This window comes from Carlito syrichta, unplaced genomic scaffold (assembly GCF_000164805.1).
Source record: "Carlito syrichta isolate Samal-C Ts95f unplaced genomic scaffold, Tarsius_syrichta-2.0.1 Scaffold308688, whole genome shotgun sequence".
NCBI lineage: Eukaryota > Metazoa > Chordata > Mammalia > Primates > Tarsiidae > Carlito > Carlito syrichta.
In genome coordinates, this window is record NW_007252784.1 from 183,440 (window position 1) to 203,035 (window position 19,596).

Below are 19,596 nucleotides of genomic sequence, written 5' to 3' on the forward strand. Positions count from 1 at the left end.
AGGGTCTTGTAGTAAGAGATCTAAGGAGACACATTCTATGGTCACCAAACATGATTGATAAAGCTCTTCTTGATCTGGCTTCAGTCTACTTTTTTGAAATTACATACTAATTTCATTTTTCTTGCTACATTGACTTTGTTTTCCTTGCACAGCTCAAGCTAATTCTGAGTTCAGTTATTTTGCTCTTGCTGTTCCTTTTGTCTTAGAAAACTGTCTCCAAAGTGTCACATAAGTTACAACTTGTTATCACTCAGGTCAATGATTCAGAACATATATTACCTTATGGGAGAGGTCTTCAGGGGCTACTCCATCTAAATCACCCAACATTCTCCTGGGCCTAATATCAGTAGCTAATTTTCTAACATTATCCAATTGTATCTTCTTCATAGCAATTTTCTTTAAAATTGTCTTGCTTATTTTGTTTACCACGTCTCTCTAAACACTCTATATACACATACACATAGCCTAACACTTTAAAGTATACTTCATTAGCGCAAAGACCCTGTTATCCTGTTGACCATGGTAATCTCCGGTTCTTAGAACAGTACCCAGTGCCTAGAAGGTGTTCTATAATCTTGTGTTGGATGACTAAATGAATGCATATAGTGGATAAAAGCAGAAAATCAAACTAAATGCATATTGCATATATGTTCTGAAGTTTTATCCGTGTTTAGAAATGCTCAAAAGTGAGTAATATTGAATTATGTTATGATTAAATATTAAGAAATTTATAGGTTTTGCTCGACATATCTAAATGTGGAAAACATTTGAGATGTTTTCAAGGAAATGTAATTTGTTTTGAAGGAGTCTGCCTTTTCTAATTTTATGCAAGATTTGCTTTTCAATTGACTAGGTGGCAAGCATGGTATAAGATTTTTAAATCTTCTTAGATAAGCTTTGCTTTAGAATTGCAAAGTATGCATCTTTTATTCATATCTAGTCATCTGGTAGGGTGCAAATAAGTGACATGAAACAGAGTTTACACTTGTAACAGATCTCAATGGATTCGTAATGGTGGTAAATAAATGATCAGGAGAACATTTAAAAAGTAAAAGTGCTTTGGCAAATAAAGTATAGATGTCAATAAATCTAACATTTCTGATTAAATAGTCTTGATATGATAGTCATCCTAATTTGCAAAAGTGAACCATTATAATTTCAGTTGAATTCCACAATGAGGAATGTCTCATTTAAAGAATTTTTCCAAGTACACTGTAAAGTGTTTTGCCAGAAATTGAAGAAAAGATGAATGATTCTCATATTTTATGCTAACGTATTCTTAAGGTTTTTTTGTTTTTTGTTTTTTTGCTAAAATACATCTTGTTTACTAAATCAATGTATATAGTGAATATCTTTATGGAAATCTGCTCTCTGCACTTAACTTCTGATATGTTTTCTGAAGGATGAGGAAGGTGGAGGTGATACCCTCTCATATCGGAACAGTGACCCTATGATTGGGACCCACACAGAGAAAGGCTCCCTCAAGGCCAGTGACTCCATGGATAGTCTCTACAGTGGGCAGAGCTCATCAAGTAAGACCAATGAATAAGGGACGCGATTCTGGATGTGAGGTTTGGGCTAAATTAATTAAAAACAAGTTTGCATCAAATTAGCAACAAGGTTCCAACTACTTAATAACAGAAATGGTGAAAATGTCAGGTGTAGTCAATCTACATGAAGTTGCTGTCTTTTTAATGGTACATAATATACAGTCTTTGACATAATTGTGCATTGTTTTGAAGCTTTTAACACTATAGTGAGCAGGGCTTTTGAGGATATGCCTCAAAAATGTCATGTTGGGCAATGAAATCTGCATTCCCTAAAATAAAAATCTATGCTGGGGAGAAATGGCTTTATCTTGAGTCAAAATAGTTAAAATGACTTGATACTCAGATAAATTAAATCTTGTTCTCTCTCTTTCTCTTCCTTCCTCCCTCTACCCTGCCTCTCTCTCTCCCCCTTTCCTTCCCCATTCGTCTCTTTTCCTTTGCTTTTCTTTTATTCCTGAAGTACCCTAAAAAGTTCAGAACATTTGCATCAATTCTGAAATCTACATTTTAGGCCTTGACTCAGCACTAGTGAGTAAAGAGTGAAGCAATATGTAAATAATGAAGGGTAGAATGTCACCAACTAGGTGGCCAAAAGGAATCAGCAAGCCACTAACAAGGATGTTCTAGTGAACAGAGATATTTTTCTAAGAAGGAAATCACTCCAAATTTAGTAACATTTCCTGCTATGATATTTGGATGAAACTATTGATACTGCAGGATGCTTTATTACTTTTTATATGTAGACTGTTACCCATCCCTCTAATCTTTTGTGGATTTTTTAATGTTTTTGCGAAGTTTATTTTCCATTTCCTTTTAACCAACTGCTTCTGTTATTTGAAGATAGATTATAAAGACCAGATGTTTCAAGTATCCTAAGTTTTACTCCTACTTTCCTACTGACTGCAGAATAGTTATTTTATGACAAAAGCTAATGCAGAGGCATTTGAAAGCGTTCTTGTTGCATGTGTGAAATTCAGATTTCATTAGTATTCATTTCTGCTGGAAATTTCAAACTTCGAAATTGAAAAGTTGAATGTGGGGAGAATTTTATTAACTAGCATATACCATGAAAAGACCTGGCCTGGAATAGTTGGAAAGAAAAGGTGTGAGGAGACGGTGGCTCATTTAATTGCTGTCATATACAACTTAATTGCTGTGATTCCGCAACTCACTTGTCTTTGACACAAGTTCATGTATTATATGGAGTATCTCGAAGGATCTCATTTTCACAGTGGATGGTAGAGAAACTTGGGCTTTTCCCTCATTGCACAGAGTCCCAGAAAGGCAGATGAAAAGAGGAAGTGAAGTGATGACTGAGGGGTGGGGGAGAGGAATTACTTCCATTGGGAACCATTCTTGCCCCCAGGCAGGCAGCGAAATGGGATTTATTTTCTAATTTTTTTCCCTGAAGGTCAACATCATAAAGGAAGAGGGCAAGAATATAAGGATTTGGGGTGGTTGTAACATCCTGATTTCGAATAGTTTCGAATCACTTTGGGGCACAGACTAGCTCCTTCCGTTACAGTATCATACAAGAAGCAAAAAGTGACACTCTTTCATGTGCAGAAAAGTTGCCTGAGAGTGGCCTTTGGTAAACTGTAGAACTCTGGGGAAGAATTTTTCTACTATTGTGGTAAGTTATAGGGAAGCTTGCAGAGTCATGCTCTGACCATTTGTGATCAATAGCACTCAAAGATAAAACTGTTGCTTTCGGTTTCTGCCTTTGTTTACATGTACAAAATTAATTGTCTGACTTGGCCAGGGGTTAAACCTACACCTTCGTCTTCTTTAGCAAGTGTTCAATGCTTAATATACTGTGAACTGGATCAGATCACAGAGACTGAAGTGAGAGGGTGTTTGGGTTACTAGTTGAAGGGAATGGCCAGACTGGCAGGAAAAGGGTCAGAAATGGCTCAGAGGACAGAGGTCAGTGATGGAGAGCAACTGGGAGACAGATACTAAGATCAAGCAATTAGAACCCCTTCATGAGGCTGGCATTCAATGCTCCAGTGTTATCAATACTTAGTTGGCTCCAGACAATGGATAAGAATGTTATGAGCCTTCAGTAACAACTGTGAACCTCTGCTTTCGTCAGGTGGAATAACAACCTGTTCAGATGGTACAAGTAACCGGGACAGTTTTCGGCTGGATGATGATGGCCCTTACTCAGGACCATTCTGTGGCCGTGCTAGAGTGCATACTGATTTCACACCAAGTCCCTACGACACTGACTCCCTCAAAATCAAGGTGAGAGAACATCATATCCACCTTCTAAATGGTTTTGTCAAGCACTAGTTTTATGATCTGTTTCAGGACATATAAGCAGTGGGAAACAAGGGTGTGCATGTGTTCTTCCCAACAGTAGGACTGGGAACTGATTTACTGTGCCCAGAATTTACATAAAACATGTGAGAGGGGGTAGGGGAATCAGTCTGTTTAGATCATTATCATAATAGCTATTATATAGATAATACAGGCTTACCTGTCTATCAGAGAGAAGGAATTGTCTACATTTTTCTGAAAACTGAAAACTTCACAAGTCACTGGAGGTACCCAGCTCTGCCCCATATTTGCAGGAGTAAAACTCATGAAGCCAAGGAAATGAGAGTCCTAGGAATGCAGTCTTTTTTAACTTTAATATTTAAAGTAAGATTGCCAATGTAGTCTTTTTTTACTTTAATATTTAAAGTAATAATGATGAGACCTCTTATATGTATGGAAGGAGTATACTGTGAGCACAAAATAACTTTGTGTTCTATAAATATAAGGTGATAAGTTGATATGATAACAGAAAAGTAAATGTGTCTGTTTTTGTAGGAGTTTTTTTGTCAAGCATGTTGAAGTTTTCTTCATTATTACAAGTAAATTATTTACTTGAGTTTTTAGATTTATTTCTGTTGTCTCTGAACCCCTTTAACACAATGTCCTCATTATTCTAGTTTTCTATGATTTCATTCTTTCTATTAATTCTTAGAGCACTTTAGTTCTCTGAAATCTGATTTATATATATTTCTTTGCCCTTAGAAAGGAGACATCATAGACATTATCTGCAAAACACCAATGGGAATGTGGACAGGAATGTTGAACAATAAGGTGGGAAACTTCAAATTTATTTATGTGGATGTCATCTCAGAAGAGGAAGCAGCCCCCAAGAAAATAAAGGCACACCGAAGGAGTAAGAGGGAAAAACCCAAGACTCTGCAAGAGTTCTTAGAGAGGATTCACCTTCAGGTTAGCACCGTATACCCTGTTTGGTTTTGGTGACCTAAGAATGGAATAATTGAGGAGCATGAATCGCTATTTGTATAGTTTTGTTTAAAAATACAAGACTTACAAGCAAAGGAAAATCTGTTTCCCTAGAACACCTCTCATCTCTCCTTTATTACTTTTATTTTGCAAGGACTGGTCTTGATGCAATATCCCTTATACTAAGCCCTAATGGTACTTAGCAGTTGCAGTAGAGATTAATGCTGAGAAAGTACAGTGGAGAAAGTGCCTAGGAGAATAAAAGGCCCAAAGAAAATGTCTAAATGAGAATGATAGAGTATGAAGGATAAAGTAAAAGTCCAGAGAACTGAAAGAAAAAAATGAAAAGAGAATTGTATTTTCTACAGAGCAGAGATCAAAATAAAGTTGAGAGAAGATAAACAAATATAATCATCTTTAAGGTAACTTGTTAGAAAACAGTGATCATTAAGTTCCATAATAATTGTGTTAAATAAACATTGTGTTGTCTCTATATACAATCCAATTATTTACTTGTTTGTTTACACAATTTTTATGAAATAGTTACCTTGTTAAGTGGTGTGCACATACAATATGCCTAGTCTCAATCAATTTACAGTTTTGCATTCCATTTCTAAAATGAACTCTGCAGTACTTTAATAGTTTTCAAAAAATCATCAAGACAACACTCAAATTTTCCTTAATTTTTTTTATATACCTAGTTATGTTCTTGACTGTAGACACACTAACTAAGCCTTCCTATGTTATTATGGGTACACCCCAATGGGATACTCTGGAGAAAGTACAGGCTGGAATCTTACCTCTGCCACTCATTTGCTCTGTGACCTCTAAGAGAACCAATATCTAAGGAAATGAAATGACTTCCCTGAGAACCCATAGATAGATGGATATGTCAAGGGGACTTTTTATATATTCTCATCTCTATTTCAGCACTCATTTAGAATATGCTTTTTAAAAACAAATGGTTACACCTCTAGCTTTCCATATTTTGCTGTTGTTAAAGTGGGCTGGTAATAAGTTCTTCCTGATTACTTAAAACGTTTAGACTTCCTCTTATTTTGTTTAAGTAACTAACATAAGAATAATGAAATTGTGATCTGGTAAATGGGAGAATTTGGGGGGAAAGTAAAACAGCATCTAATTCACTTTACATTTTTATTCTGTTACAGAGAGCAGAGGTTACAAAATAACATACAGACTTCAAAATCAGAAGCCTATGAATTTTAAACTAGTCTATATTGGTGCAAATGATGAACAAAATATATATACTGAAAAAAGAAAATAACTCTTTTTCCAGCTATAGTATTTTTAGGTCTAATAAAAGATTTTAGTTAAATAGAAATGTCTCGCATTCCTTAGGTCTATATAATAACTTTGACCCAAAATGCTACAATGATTTTTTATATAGGATTGTGTCTGTTTCAAATTCATTTTCAAACTTACCCGATAGTTAGTGAGAATAAATGTTTTTGCAATCAAGAAAAAAAGAAGAGATGTAGACTCAAAAATTACTGTATATACTACTCTGTTAGAGGCATTTTACTGAGACTTAAGGAAACCCAAGATCTGTCATTTTAACTGCTTAAGAAGTAAAAAAAAGTGCCAAATGGGATGAATGATCCAGCTTTTTAATTTATCCATGATTTAGAATTGTGCAGCTTAAGATAACTATTTATTCTTTACATTTGTTCTTCCAGAAGGTGAGAATTATACCACGTACAGTAATCTTTTATGTGTCCTAAAGTTCATAATTAAGAAACTAATACAAGTAAAGTTAAGCAAAAGTTTTGTTGACATCTTTGATTTCCATATGCATTTCTTCACTTTCTTTAAGTCTAAAGAGAACTAAAAGTAAAGTATTTGAATCTGACTAGTTTGTATTATACACATTTTTTTCTCTCCCACAGGAGTATACCTCAACACTTTTGCTCAATGGTTATGAGACTCTGGAAGATTTGAAGGATATAAAAGAGAGTCATCTTGTTGAATTAAACATTGAAAACCCAGAAGACAGGATGAGATTACTATCAGCAGCAGAAAGTCTCCTTGATGAAGACAGTAAGTGTGTTCACCTACTCTCCTTCCTGCTGATAATCACAGTTTGAATGTAAATAGAAAATCATTAGAAACAAAGCTCTAGTTGTATTAACTGAGAATCATAAAAATCATTCTTTCCCATATGAAGTAAGGATTTTCCAAATAAGTAAATTTGGAAACAACCACTCTGGTCAAATATATAATTAGGAAGAGAAACTTTATTTCTTATTGGGACTTTAGGAAATGAAATGACTTTTCTGAGTACCTTATTACAATTCTGCAGAGCTATTAATTTGCACACAAGTGGATGCCTGCATTCCCAAAGACTGAGGAAGTTAGAGACAAATATTTAGTAAGAGTGTAAGCCATTAGTGAGAAATGTCACACATGGCTTCTGTAGAATAACAGAGCATGGCTCTAAACTAATGAGCTTTCCACCACATGGGAAAATTTATTTCGTTACCATATTGTCACATCTTGTATGTGTTTATAGTACTCTTTCAAAATGTTCTAATAGCTTGCAGAAATATTCAGCACTCACTTTTATTATCTGAACTGGTCCTCTGTATTTGTAAGTATACACTAAAGATGAAATAACACATGCAGATTCACAGCATATTGGCTACACTAACTGGGTTTGTAAAGATAGGATAGCTCTTATTTTTATAATTCCCCTTACAGACCACCCTTTCTAAATCTGATCAGGCCCACAAACCCTCAGCTCAGGGTATACCAAACTCTGCAAGGAGTATTTTATGAGGGAAAAATAAATAAATAAATAAAAGGTGGGAGAGTCCAACTTTAAAGATGAAAAGGAACTTAGGTCACCGAATTCAGCCTTCCCATTCAAAAACAATACTACTAATAATTATTAGCAACTTTGTAAAAATATGTGCTCTGAATGAAATTTGGGGATTATTTCCCTCTTAAGTACTCCCTGCTGCTCTGTGGTTACTCCCCATTTGTATCATGAGAAATGGAGGCGATGATCACTTAGTAATTGTAGAGTTGGGAGTCTAACCTGCTGTTTGTGCTGCTATGCTATACTCTCTAACACTACAAATAACAGCCCAGATGGACAGTGAGGAGGAAAGCTGTATTTAGGACCCAGGCCTCCTGACTGTCCTTTTTGGGCTATCCTATACAGTCTCATGAGTCCCTCAAAATTGGGGCATGGCATATGTTTACTATACACTGACTTTTTATCCAGTAGGAATTAATTTACTATTTTAGAAACTGTTCTTTATTCTTATTTGCTGTCTTGTGTTCGCATAAATCTTCATCCTTTTCCAAGAGCTTTCACATGCATGACTAATTTAACAGTAGAAGAACTGGTTTCATCGTTTGAAATTTGAATATTTGAAAGTTGAAGTTTTCCGCTACTTCACCAATTTTCTCAAGGGCTTTAATTCAGTTTTCTATCTCAGGAAGTAAATGGTAAGAGGCTATTGTGACTGTCTGGCTACCGGGTTTGTGAAGAGAAAGGGCTGGGAATCTCAGCAAGCAATGTTTTCAGCGATAACACGATGTCCAGGAGACTCACAGAGGAAAGATAGGTTCAATGCCAAACACTTATGTTACCTTATGTTTTTCCATTCCACCTTCCTTATCGCCCATCTACCTTCTATGTTAACAAAAGAATAATGATTTATAGATGATACAATATGAGAACTGGGTATAATTTTAAAGACCACCTGATGAAATTTCTCCTTTGCAAGATGGGAAAACTAAAACCCAAGTAGCTAAGTGGCTTTCTCAGACTCACCTGACTACAACTCAGTCTCCTAAATTTATCAGAATCATTTTCTGGCAGGGCATGGTGGTTCAATCTACAATCCCAGGACTTTGGGAGGCTAAAACGGGCAGATTGCTTCAACCCAGGAGTTTTGAGACTAGCCTGGGCAGCATAGTGAGACCTCATCTTCACAAAAAATTTAAAAAATTAGCTGAGCATGGTGGCATGTGCCTATAGCCACAGCTACTCAGGAGGCTGAGGCGGGAGGATCACCTGAGCCCAGGAGGTTGAAGCTGCAGTGAGCTGTGATTGCACTACTGCACTTCAACCTGGGTGACTCCAGTGATACTCTGACCAAAAAAAAAGGAAAACAGACACAACATGTTCACATATTCTACTCTATCTTGGTCTCTGAAAACAAAACACAAAAAGACTTTCCATATTTGATATAAAAAAGACAAATCCCAGAAAGCATTCCCCTGTATAAAACTTTAGAAAATAGTACTTGAAGGTCACTAGAAGTTGATCACTTAATAATAACGAGTAAGGTACAAACATACATACACAGAGCCAAATTCTAGAAAATGAAAAGTGGAAAAAATGCAGATCCAACCAGGGTTTCTTGTCAACACACTACCCAGAGATTTTTCTTATTTTAATCTTGTGGTCTAAAGTAGTATTAGAATATACATATCAAAAAGATGCATATTGCATGTTAGACTGTTCTGACTGAAAGCTATTTATCTTATATAAAACTGCTTTGCTCAAGAAATAAAGAAGAATGACTTCCATTTGTTGATAAGATGGTGAGTTCTGATGATTTGGCATCATGCTGGCTGCATGCTTATTTTTATTTATTCTCCACTCTGTGAATCTTATCTTCTACAGCCATGCTAAAGATTAAATGCACAACCTTCATGTACCTTGAATGATAAAGACCTTGAATATATAGTTATATAAAACTGAGACATTATTAAAAACAAATGCATGTCACAGTCATAGGTTAAAAATAGTTAGCTTTTAAAAAAAAATTTTAAAGAAAGGAGTATCTCAAATGGCCAGGATATTATTTGTGCGTTTTATTTTGAACATTGAATAATGTCAGTTTGGGGAACAGCAATAAACTACTTTGAAGTTTCATTATTTGTTAGGGTGGGAACTTGGAAGTTTTGCTTTGCTAATTAATTACAAAAATTGAACAAACTGAGCACATGTCTTGAGGATAAGAACTAAAACTCTGGTTTAATATGGAGACAACCACACATTCAACGTGAGCCTTTAATATATCTGGAGAGACCAAGATGATGGGGGTTTGGGACCTGGAAAACAAAACAAAACAAAACAAAACAAAAAACAGACATCTACGATTTAGAGCAAGCAGTTTTCCTTTTCTCTTAGCCCAAGATAGATAACATTGTACCCACTTTGACCTTGAAGATATAAATGGGATTAAACTTTTTAGGTCACTGCTTGGCAGGAGGTAAAGACGCTTCTCCAACAAGCTTATAAAAGGGCTGGCATGTGGCATTAGAGCTGATCACAGGATTACCTCTGGAGGAGGATAACGACTTTGGGGTCCTGCGATCCCAGCAAGACCAGCAGAGATACTTGGAATTTGCTCCTGTGTTGCATTAGAACTGAGCCGAATTAGGTCACTGGTTCCCTCAACTGCGAATCTAGATAAAGTTAGAAGGAGAAGAAAAATTGGGATGAGACCCAGGTTTTGAAGGAACAAAAGAGCATAATCTATTTATTTTGTGCACATTAGGATTTCTCTATTTATCATTTGAATTTAAAAATGGTTTGTTTACTTTGGGAATAATAAAAATTTCCAACAAGTAAAAAAAGAGAACAAAGAATATGTCTGTGTGTGTTCCATAAACACAACATTCAAGGCCCCTTTACCTTATTTCTGAAATAAGATCGTTTACTGTTATTTATAGTAAACATTTTCTCTTTATTTGCACTTGTTCCTCTTTTTCCACATTTAGAAGCAATTCAGTGTGTCTTAAAATTGTGTTTACGGAAATGTGTACTATTGTCCTTAGGGAAAAAATGAGTGCTGGAAATACCTTGTTTCCCCTAGAGTACAGGGATAATTATATTTTAAATTGCAGAAAAAAATTAGAATAAGCAAACTTTGCAGAATCTGTAGACGATATATTTCAGGTACCTGCAAACTCTGGTTGCAGTGCCAAGTGAGGAGGAAGGGGAGAGGCAGGTTGTGTGCCAGAATGCTGACACCAGCTGTGGTCACAGCAGCCCTTATTGCTCAGCCATCCCCAGTTGTGCCTTCCTGCCTGCCCGCCTGCCCAAATCGATGCAGGGCAAACGTCGGGGCCCAGCCAGGAGCCTGGAACATGAGCTGCCAGCAGGGGAGATCTGTAGTTCTGCCAAGCAGCAGTCCAGCAGTTGGCCTTACGGTGTGCCAGGGTAGCCTGGTACCCTAGCCTCTGACATGTGTACCTGGGGTTTCCAACCCATTTGCCATATGATATGAATCTAGATTCAGGAAATATACAGCTTTTAAGAAAAGACATGTTCACCATCCACATATACAAAGAAAAGAAGGCATGCAGGGCTTGTACCTGTATTTATAAATATTTGCATTTAAAAAATATCTATATCTAGTCATAGTTCTTTGTCTTTATGAAATTTAGTGTGTTCAGATTTCTTTGTATTATACCACCTAAAATTTCATTTATGATAAATGCCATATTCTATGTAATACAAGAAAAAAAACACAATAAAATGAAATATAAGCATTTTTATTCGTCTACCAGAAAATTCCTAAAGAAAACAGTCCATAGACTTTTCACTTCACTCACCTAAGGACCTTTGTGACTTCTGTACACAAAACACTTTTCTACTGCTAGTGTTTCTATTGCGTTGTGACTGTGACTGTGTACTAGACATAACTATGTAATGATTATTCTGGCCAAAAAAGACTGAGTCTTCTTTTTTTTTTTTTTTTTTTTTTTTTTGTTGGAGTCTCACTCTGTCGCCCAGACTGGAGTTCAGTGGCCGCTCCTGGCCACCACAGCCTTGACCTGCTGGGCTCTGGCGATCCTTCCGCCTCAGCCTTCCGAGTAGCTGGAATCACAGGCATGCGCTACCATGCCCGGCTGATTTTTTGATTTATTGTAGAGATGAAGTCTTGCTGCCCAGGCGGGTCTCGAACCCGTGGGCTCAAGCAATCCACTCACTTCAGCCTCCCAAAGGCGCGGGATTACAGGCTGAGCCACCGAGCCCGGCAAGGACTTCCTTTTTTTTTTGAGTTGGAGTTTCACACTGTCGCCCAGACTGGAGTGCAGTGGCCGCTCCCGGCCACCGCAGCCTCGACCTGCTGGGCTCCGGCGATCCTTCCGCCTCAACCTTCCGAGTAGCCGGAATTATAGGCGCGCGCTGCCACGCCCGGCTGATTTTTTGATTTATTGTAGAGATGAGGTCTCGCTGCCCAGGCCGGTCTCGAACCCGTGGGCTCAGGCAATCCACTCACCTCAGCCTCCCAAAGGCGCGGGATTATAGGCTGAGCCACCAAGCCCGGCTAGGACTGAGTCTTCTATTACCACATGCTTTCCCCAAGCCCCTTGCTCTGTGCTTTGCATCATTGAATGGTAAACAAATGCATGTCGAATGAATAAATGCTGAAAGAGGAGACGAAAATATCTGCAAGTAATAAGCAAGTCTTTTTCTTTATTATAAAAACTAAAACCACCTGCAAGCCCACCTCACACATACAAGTACTTGTAATAGGGGGGTCAGTATTGGTGTGTGTTGTGAAGATAGTTTATGTATATGTTAAACATGCATGAATGTGTGTGTGTGCAAGAGTGTATATAGTACTTTTTGAGAGAGCATTAATGTAAAAAAAACTATCAAATATAAAATGTGCACACTTTTGCAGCCAGAAATTCAAGTTCTAAGAATTTGTCCTACTAAATTCATCATACAAATGCATAAAAATACTAGCCAAAAACAGTTGTTTTAGTTAAAAACTAAAAACAATAGGTACTTCCATCGATAATTGATTCATTAAATGAATTAAAAGATACCCAGACCATAGAGTAGTTTTAAAGTGTTCAGAGAATGGTATAGGGCTCTATGTTTACTGACATCAAAATATATCCAAAGCATATTAAGTGGTGAAGGCAAACAGCAGATCAAAAATATGCAGAATAATCCTATTTTTGTCAAAAGTAATAATTTTAGACACAACAAAATTAGTTTGATTTTTTGCCATATCAGCATAGGGAAGGTAAAATTTTACCTCTCCCCTCTTAGGACTTTTTAAATAGCTGAGCCTGAAAATTAAATTGACACAAGACAGTTAAACAGGAGAAAAGCATGCATTTATTTACTACAAGTTTTATATGGCAACGAAGACTTCATAGGAAATTAATACCAGACCCAAAGATACAGGTAGAGTTGAACACTTAGAGACTAAATTAGACAAAGACTAGGAAATTGTAAAAACATGACACATCACAGAGCCTTGGGATAGGGTGGTGAATTGGGTGACATGGTTAGGAAGATAAGCATTAGTCTAACATAGTTTGTTTATACAGATTTCCATTGGCCTCAACTTCCTATCATGATGATGAGATGATTCTTTCCTTCTGGTGCAGGAAGGACATCTTTCACATGGAAACTTCATCTGCTTTTTAAGAAGCAGGAGGAAAGTCAGAGTGATCTGGCATCTGCTTCTTTTCAAATGCCTTGAACTCAAAATAGTCTATATGCCAGAACAGCATATTTTGGAATGGCATGTTCTTAACTCCTTCATCAAGTAAATGGGTCTCATTAACCTGTAAGAAATATGACATTGATTTCCCAAGACCCTTAATTAAGTAGTGTGTGATAGTTTTTAATCTTATTTGGCCATTATCAAAAAAGTCAGTCCAAAATGACAACTCAACCGAAGGTGAATATTTTCTGGGACCAAAGCCTTCCATGGGGATGTGTGGTTGGGAAAAGTAGCAGCCTGATGGTGCTGCTGGGTAAACACTGAGTTACTGTGATCTTGAGTGAGTATGCCTCTGCTCCTTCTGAAGCACCCAGCACAGTGGATGACAGGGAGATGACTTACTCTCTGGTGCACATCTCATTAGAAGTAGACTAGTAGTGAGGCTGCAGAGAGATGATCAAGGAGGGGAAGGCCATTCCAACTCCACATTCTCTCGTGGACTCAAGAGAACAGCAGCAACTGGTTGTTTTTCTGTGAATGAATTCCTGTTTTTCATTTGTTGTTGTTTTCCCAAAGGGTGGTTTAGTATTCACGTAAAATGAACACCACATATTTACCATAATTAGAAAAGTTAAAATGTTCAGGTATCTGAAGAATGTGCTTTGGAAGAAATAAAAAAATAACTGAGAGTTATGCCATATTGTCCATTACATTTTCCTCCATGGACAGTCTAGAGCTGCCTCTAGACAAATAAATGTAGCTGTAGCTACCTGGAGAATGGCTAGGTTTTTGTTTGAGTGACTCCAATGGGGCTAAAACATGAGGGTGAGGTTTTGAGCCGTCCAAAAATGTGCATCCCTGGTTTTTCTGTCTTTGGAGATGGCATCAGGCTAGAGAAAAAGAGGAGGACAGTTCATAGAGCTGAGATATATTTTCCTGTGAATTTCAACAGAATTCCTTTTTTGTTCTTCCTTAGTTCTTATTTCCTTTAATTCAACTAAGCATCATTGTATTTATTGCATTTCCTTTGGCCAAGCATTTTCCTAGTGTCTCTAGGTAAAATTACTTTATAGTACTTAGTCTACATAAACAGGCTTCAGGCTTTAGACATGCAAGATAGTAAAATAAAAATGTAAATGATTTGGGTAAAGAAACCTGGGAATGCAAGCAAAGATTAGTTTTCATTTTATTGAATCCTTAACTTTTTAATATGTGGATATGGGACAGATTTTTCTCCTCAGTGTATGAGAACTTTTTCCCAGAATAAAGATTTGGTTTTATTTCCTTGAAACTGTCTTTACTTTTAATATAATTGAGATTGCCTTTCTTAATTAATTAAATATCACATCTTCAATATAATTATTTTATGAGTAATTATATTAGCTTTCCTTTCTTTTAATCATATGTACTGTTTTCATCATTGATGATTATCTTAAAATGTTTATCCATAAACTTTCTTTATATTTAAATTAGTTCCTTAAGATAAAATACTTGCTAAATATTTTTTTCTTAATATGATCATTTTAGTTTTATTACATAGAGAATAGAACTGTTCTGCTTTCTGCTGTTCTTATTATGTCTGCTGACAGCCATAAAAGAGACCCTTTAACAAATTATATAATAGTTGTTCAATATACTCAGATTTGAGAATGTATGGCCTTTGGGATATTTGCAATCAATTTGAGGGCGTTACTGAACTATTGTACCATTTTTATTTTGTCATTAAAAAAACAAAACATTGTAGATGATTTGAGAATTACAGGTAAAAATCTATCTAAAATTTGAACACTTTTATTTTGAATTATATTTGTGTGTGTGGTATATATATATATATGTTTGTATGTAATTTTAATAACAGAATATATAAAATATGTATACATTTTTATACCTAACATATAATCAAAAACATTGTGGTATTAAAAGATGCCTAAGATATCCTGTGGAAAGTGTGCAATTTTGGAGGCAAACTGTTTCTTATTCTGATGTGTTACTTGCCTGGTTAGCCCAAATGATTGACTCATGAGACAAAACTGATGATGGGTAATGGTTTCAATTTCTGGGTAGACCAGTTAGCTTTACTGTGTTTCGTGGCCATATGAAGGGATTAAGTGACTTAGAAAGAAAATGTGGGTACATCAGTGTGAATTCATCCCCTCTGCAGGAAACACACACACACACACACACACACACACCCTCCTCCCATAAAATAAGACCTAAATTTGTGCCAATTCCTGTCTTTAGTGTCAGGATAAAAAGAAACAAGAAGAGAAAATATTTGATTCTCCAAATAAAAAAGTGAATGCTATGTAGCTTTCATTTCCATAATATAACACAATGACCTGCCTTTTCTTTTTATAGTTACAGTTGAGGAGTTCCAGCAGATTACCTGCCTGAAATTATTGCAGGCCTGGTGGGAAGCATTTGAGGAGACATAGTCATGTTTTCATTTCACTACGAAATCATTTAGCAAATTACTGCTACTCTGTAAATTACTGTGCTGCATAACTTTCATACCGAGAAACTATTTTCTTCTTCCATAAAAAAATGCAGATGAAAGATTTCTATAATAAATAACCTGTATTTAAAATAAATCAATTATTAGAATTTAAAGAATGTGATATAGCATTTCTCAGGTGGAAATAAAAACAAATACATTTTATTACTAATATTAAACAATGCATGTTCTCTGGTAAAGATAGTTTTTCATTTATTTACCTTGTTACCCATTCAGCTTTTTGTATAGAGGTTTCCAAGGATGAAATAACAAGCTAAGTACTTATTTTTAAAAGGAAAGGACTAATTCTGGAAATAAAGTACTTTAAGCCTAAGTTTTATATCTTGAAAAGAGCCCCACAATTGGTAATCAGCCTAAACAGAAAAGCGTATTGGGAGCAGTTTTTATTATGCCAAGTCTTCTTTAGTATTTCAGTTTGAAGGGAAGTAGCTCAGTTCTTTTAATTTTGTTTTGAGGTAATAGGCCCAAACATAATCTGGGAAATGTGGCCTTATCCCCACAACCATTATGACTAAAGGGGATCACATTCCAAATACGGTGATCATTGCCTTTGTGGCAGGATGTATACAAAAGGACTAATTCCTCTGGCCTTTTCCAGAAACACTTGCATAATGGAATATAGAGCTGGCTCATTTCATTTCAGTGGCAATGAGATAGAAAAGCAGAGGCAAGAGAGAAAGAAAATCTTCACAGAATTAGGTCCCATTTTAGTGCTGTGTTTTCATAAAAGAGCTTAGAAACAAAAGTGATTGACAGATACGGATAATGATGACTAGTAAATGCCCTCAAACTTAGTGTTAATGACTAATAAACAGAAAATGCTTCAAAGTAGGTAAAATTTAAAAATAATAATCACAATAGATGCATATTAGAACTAGTTATAACATCACTACATTTAAATACCTGACTTGTGAATTTACAGTTAAATCAAGTTATGGCAAACATGAAGACTCAGAAGAATGACATACATATGGCTTCATGGCTACAAATAAAAGCCTTAAGGAAAAGGTTAAAAGAACTGTTACAATTCACTTTGAAAAGGAGTAGACTAAGGAGACTTTTTATAATTTTCTTCCAGTCTTTTCCAACTAGTGTTCTTCTTCTAAACCACAGAACACAGAAAACGTTTTATGTGATCATTTCCTTATCCTCTCTTGGATGATAGATAAACTAGTACCATTCTAGATACATTAAAGGGAAGTTAATTCATTACATATAAGTGTACCTTAGGGTATCAGGGCCCATTACTCACTTGTAATGGAGGTCAATGACAACTGGACACAGAGAATCATAAACTCATGTGGGTAAGATATCTGAAACCTAGAAAATACCTTTACGAAGTAGGAGGTGTATAAATCAGGTAAAGGGTGAACATTCTAAAGACGGATTAATTAGCATTACCGTAGCCTGTGGAAGAAAATTATACAATTCCCTTCTTCCAAGGATTTTGAAGTATTCTTGAATCTACTCTCTTCTCCCTGGAATGGGATGACGTGCATAATCTCTGAAGTCAGAGATCTTGTCCCAACCTTAAATGTCTGTGTTTGGTTCTCCCAACTTGGAACTCTTCAAATGTTTAAACTGGTAAAGTCTCAAGGTTAGAAGAGGAAAGAGGAAGACATGCTAATAAAACTAAGTGTCATTAGCCTGGAGTTCATTTCTTCTCTGAAGAACTCAGCTGATAATACAGAGAAGCATCCACTTATTGGCGTCAGGACAGGCGAAGAAGCTTCGGGACAGGAAGAAAGCTGAGGCCGAAGGAATCTTAAAGGAGTGATCACTTTAAATATAAGGCAGCTTAGGTTCTTTAGAAATATCTCTTGTTATTTCTTGAATATTAATTTTTAAAAGATAATGCCCATTGAATATATAACACTGTTTTAATGACACAGAATTTTCAATCTGGACATAAATGATTGTTATTCAGAACTGCAAAGATGTGGAAGACAAACTAAATATTCATAAAGCAGATTAAATGAGCATTTCAGTGTTTTACTCTCTAAAAGCAACCTAGTTTCATCTATCTATTTTCTGATAAATGCAAACATAGGAAAATTCTGGATACTTAAAATTTTATAAGTTAAATTCCAAGTAATTGAAGTTCTGCTGTACATTGTTGCCCATAGTGATCTTTTATTCATTAATTCACATTACCATGATACTTAAATTGTTCACAAAGATCACTATTGACTTGGATTGAACATTTAAACTATAAATGACTTTTTCTAATGATTCTTTAAGGAGTATTTGGACAGGGCATCAGTCGCACTGTGGATACAATCTGCTGTCTCTGGCAACTTAATATCAATGTAAAATGAGATTCTATATTGATCTTTGCTATGTAGGCAGTTCCCATGAATTCCACGAAACTGCAAGTGAACAACCAAGGGCAAACTTTGCCTTCTAAGAAAACAGTGGCTTGAATATTTGAGTGCAAATATCTTTTTTTTAATAAAGATATCTTTTACTTGCAGGACTCTCCACTGTAATGAAGTCAAGGTTGACTTTACAGTTAGGATAATGCCCGAAAGTGAATTAGTACATGAATAAAATTTGTCTTGGTTTTGCCTAATTCCTGCCTTTTTTCCATTTACAGCTATTCAAGATCAAGAAAATGAACCTGTGCCCCTATCCTTGAGCCCAGACAGCTCCTTAAATAAGTCACAGTTAGATGACTGCCCAAGGGACTCTGGTTGTTATATCTCATCAGGAAATTCAGATAATGGCAAAGAAGATCTGGAGTCTGAAAATCTGCCTGACATGGTACAGAAAATTACTATCACAGAGCCAAGTGACTGAACACACATTCTCAACTATATATCTACAGATGCATTCTATTTTAACTCTTCTTGAGCTAAAAAAAAAAAAGCAAATAGGAGAAGAAAAAGAAATACTTGTAAATACAACCTAAAGTTAAAATGTTGTCATCTGAATGTACATAAAAGTTCATATCTCTAGCATTCCCAAACATTGTAAATAAAATGTATATGTATTATTTTAAATGCTATGTGTTAATATTTCACTAGCCTGTATTAGAAACAGCACAATGTAAACCTTTAGTATTTGTGACATATGCTTTATTTGACTTTAATTTACAAGTACAAAACGTTAAAGTCTGCAAAAAAAAACAAACTTTTTTTATACCTGTCAGGTTTGAGTTCGAGTATATTATTTAATGAATAGAAGTCTCTTGTTGAAATAATTTGTCCAAGTAGCCTCTACATTCATTTTTATACTTACTGGGAAAATGTGAATCAATACTGGACATATTTTATCCTAATCCACAGTAAAATTTGAGTGATTTTTTTGTTGTTGATTTTTTCAACTCTGTTATCTGGTATAAAAGTAGTAATAATATACTGTCACTCCTGATTTAGTGAAGCTTGTTTTAGTAATTGTGCAGATGTTTTAAGTAAATATTTTAAACTTTGACATACCTTAATGTGAATAATAAAAAGAACTAAGTGCATATTGTATTATCCAGACAAGTGATTCTTAAGGGATTTGAATTTTAGGCTGTAGAGAAAATATCTCTTACCAGACAAGATCTTATAGTCAGTTCTCATTTTTAAAAATATATTAGGAAATTCCCACATCGATTATCACAGTCTCATTCTATCTCCTGGACCCAAGATCTGTGTGACCCACTTTGCTGGATACCCCTAGGAAACTTCAACTCAACTTACCCAAATCGTTGATTTTCACAACAAATTTTGTGTGTGTGTGTATATATATATATATGTGTGTGTGTATATATATATATATATTATTTTTTTATTTTTTTTATTTTTTTTGAGTTGGAGTCTCACTCTGTTGCCCAGACTGG

General features: G+C 35.6%; 1 protein-coding gene across 2 annotated transcripts in view; it reads left to right on the forward strand.

Annotated features, from left to right (window-relative positions):
* The window catches only part of SAMSN1 (SAM domain, SH3 domain and nuclear localization signals 1), a 91,123-nt gene extending 71,879 nt beyond the window's left edge, over window positions 1-19,244 (forward strand). For both annotated transcript variants that reach the window (XM_008065618.1, XM_008065619.1), the window contains 5 exons: window positions 1,403-1,532; window positions 3,646-3,797; window positions 4,575-4,781; window positions 6,704-6,854; window positions 18,367-19,244. In XM_008065618.1, the coding sequence (XP_008063809.1) occupies window positions 1,403-1,532; window positions 3,646-3,797; window positions 4,575-4,781; window positions 6,704-6,854; window positions 18,367-18,569 (843 nt within the window). In that variant the 3' untranslated portion in view covers window positions 18,570-19,244. The remainder of the gene's footprint in view (window positions 1-1,402; window positions 1,533-3,645; window positions 3,798-4,574; window positions 4,782-6,703; window positions 6,855-18,366) is intronic.
* Window positions 19,245-19,596: the final 352 nt, after the last annotated feature.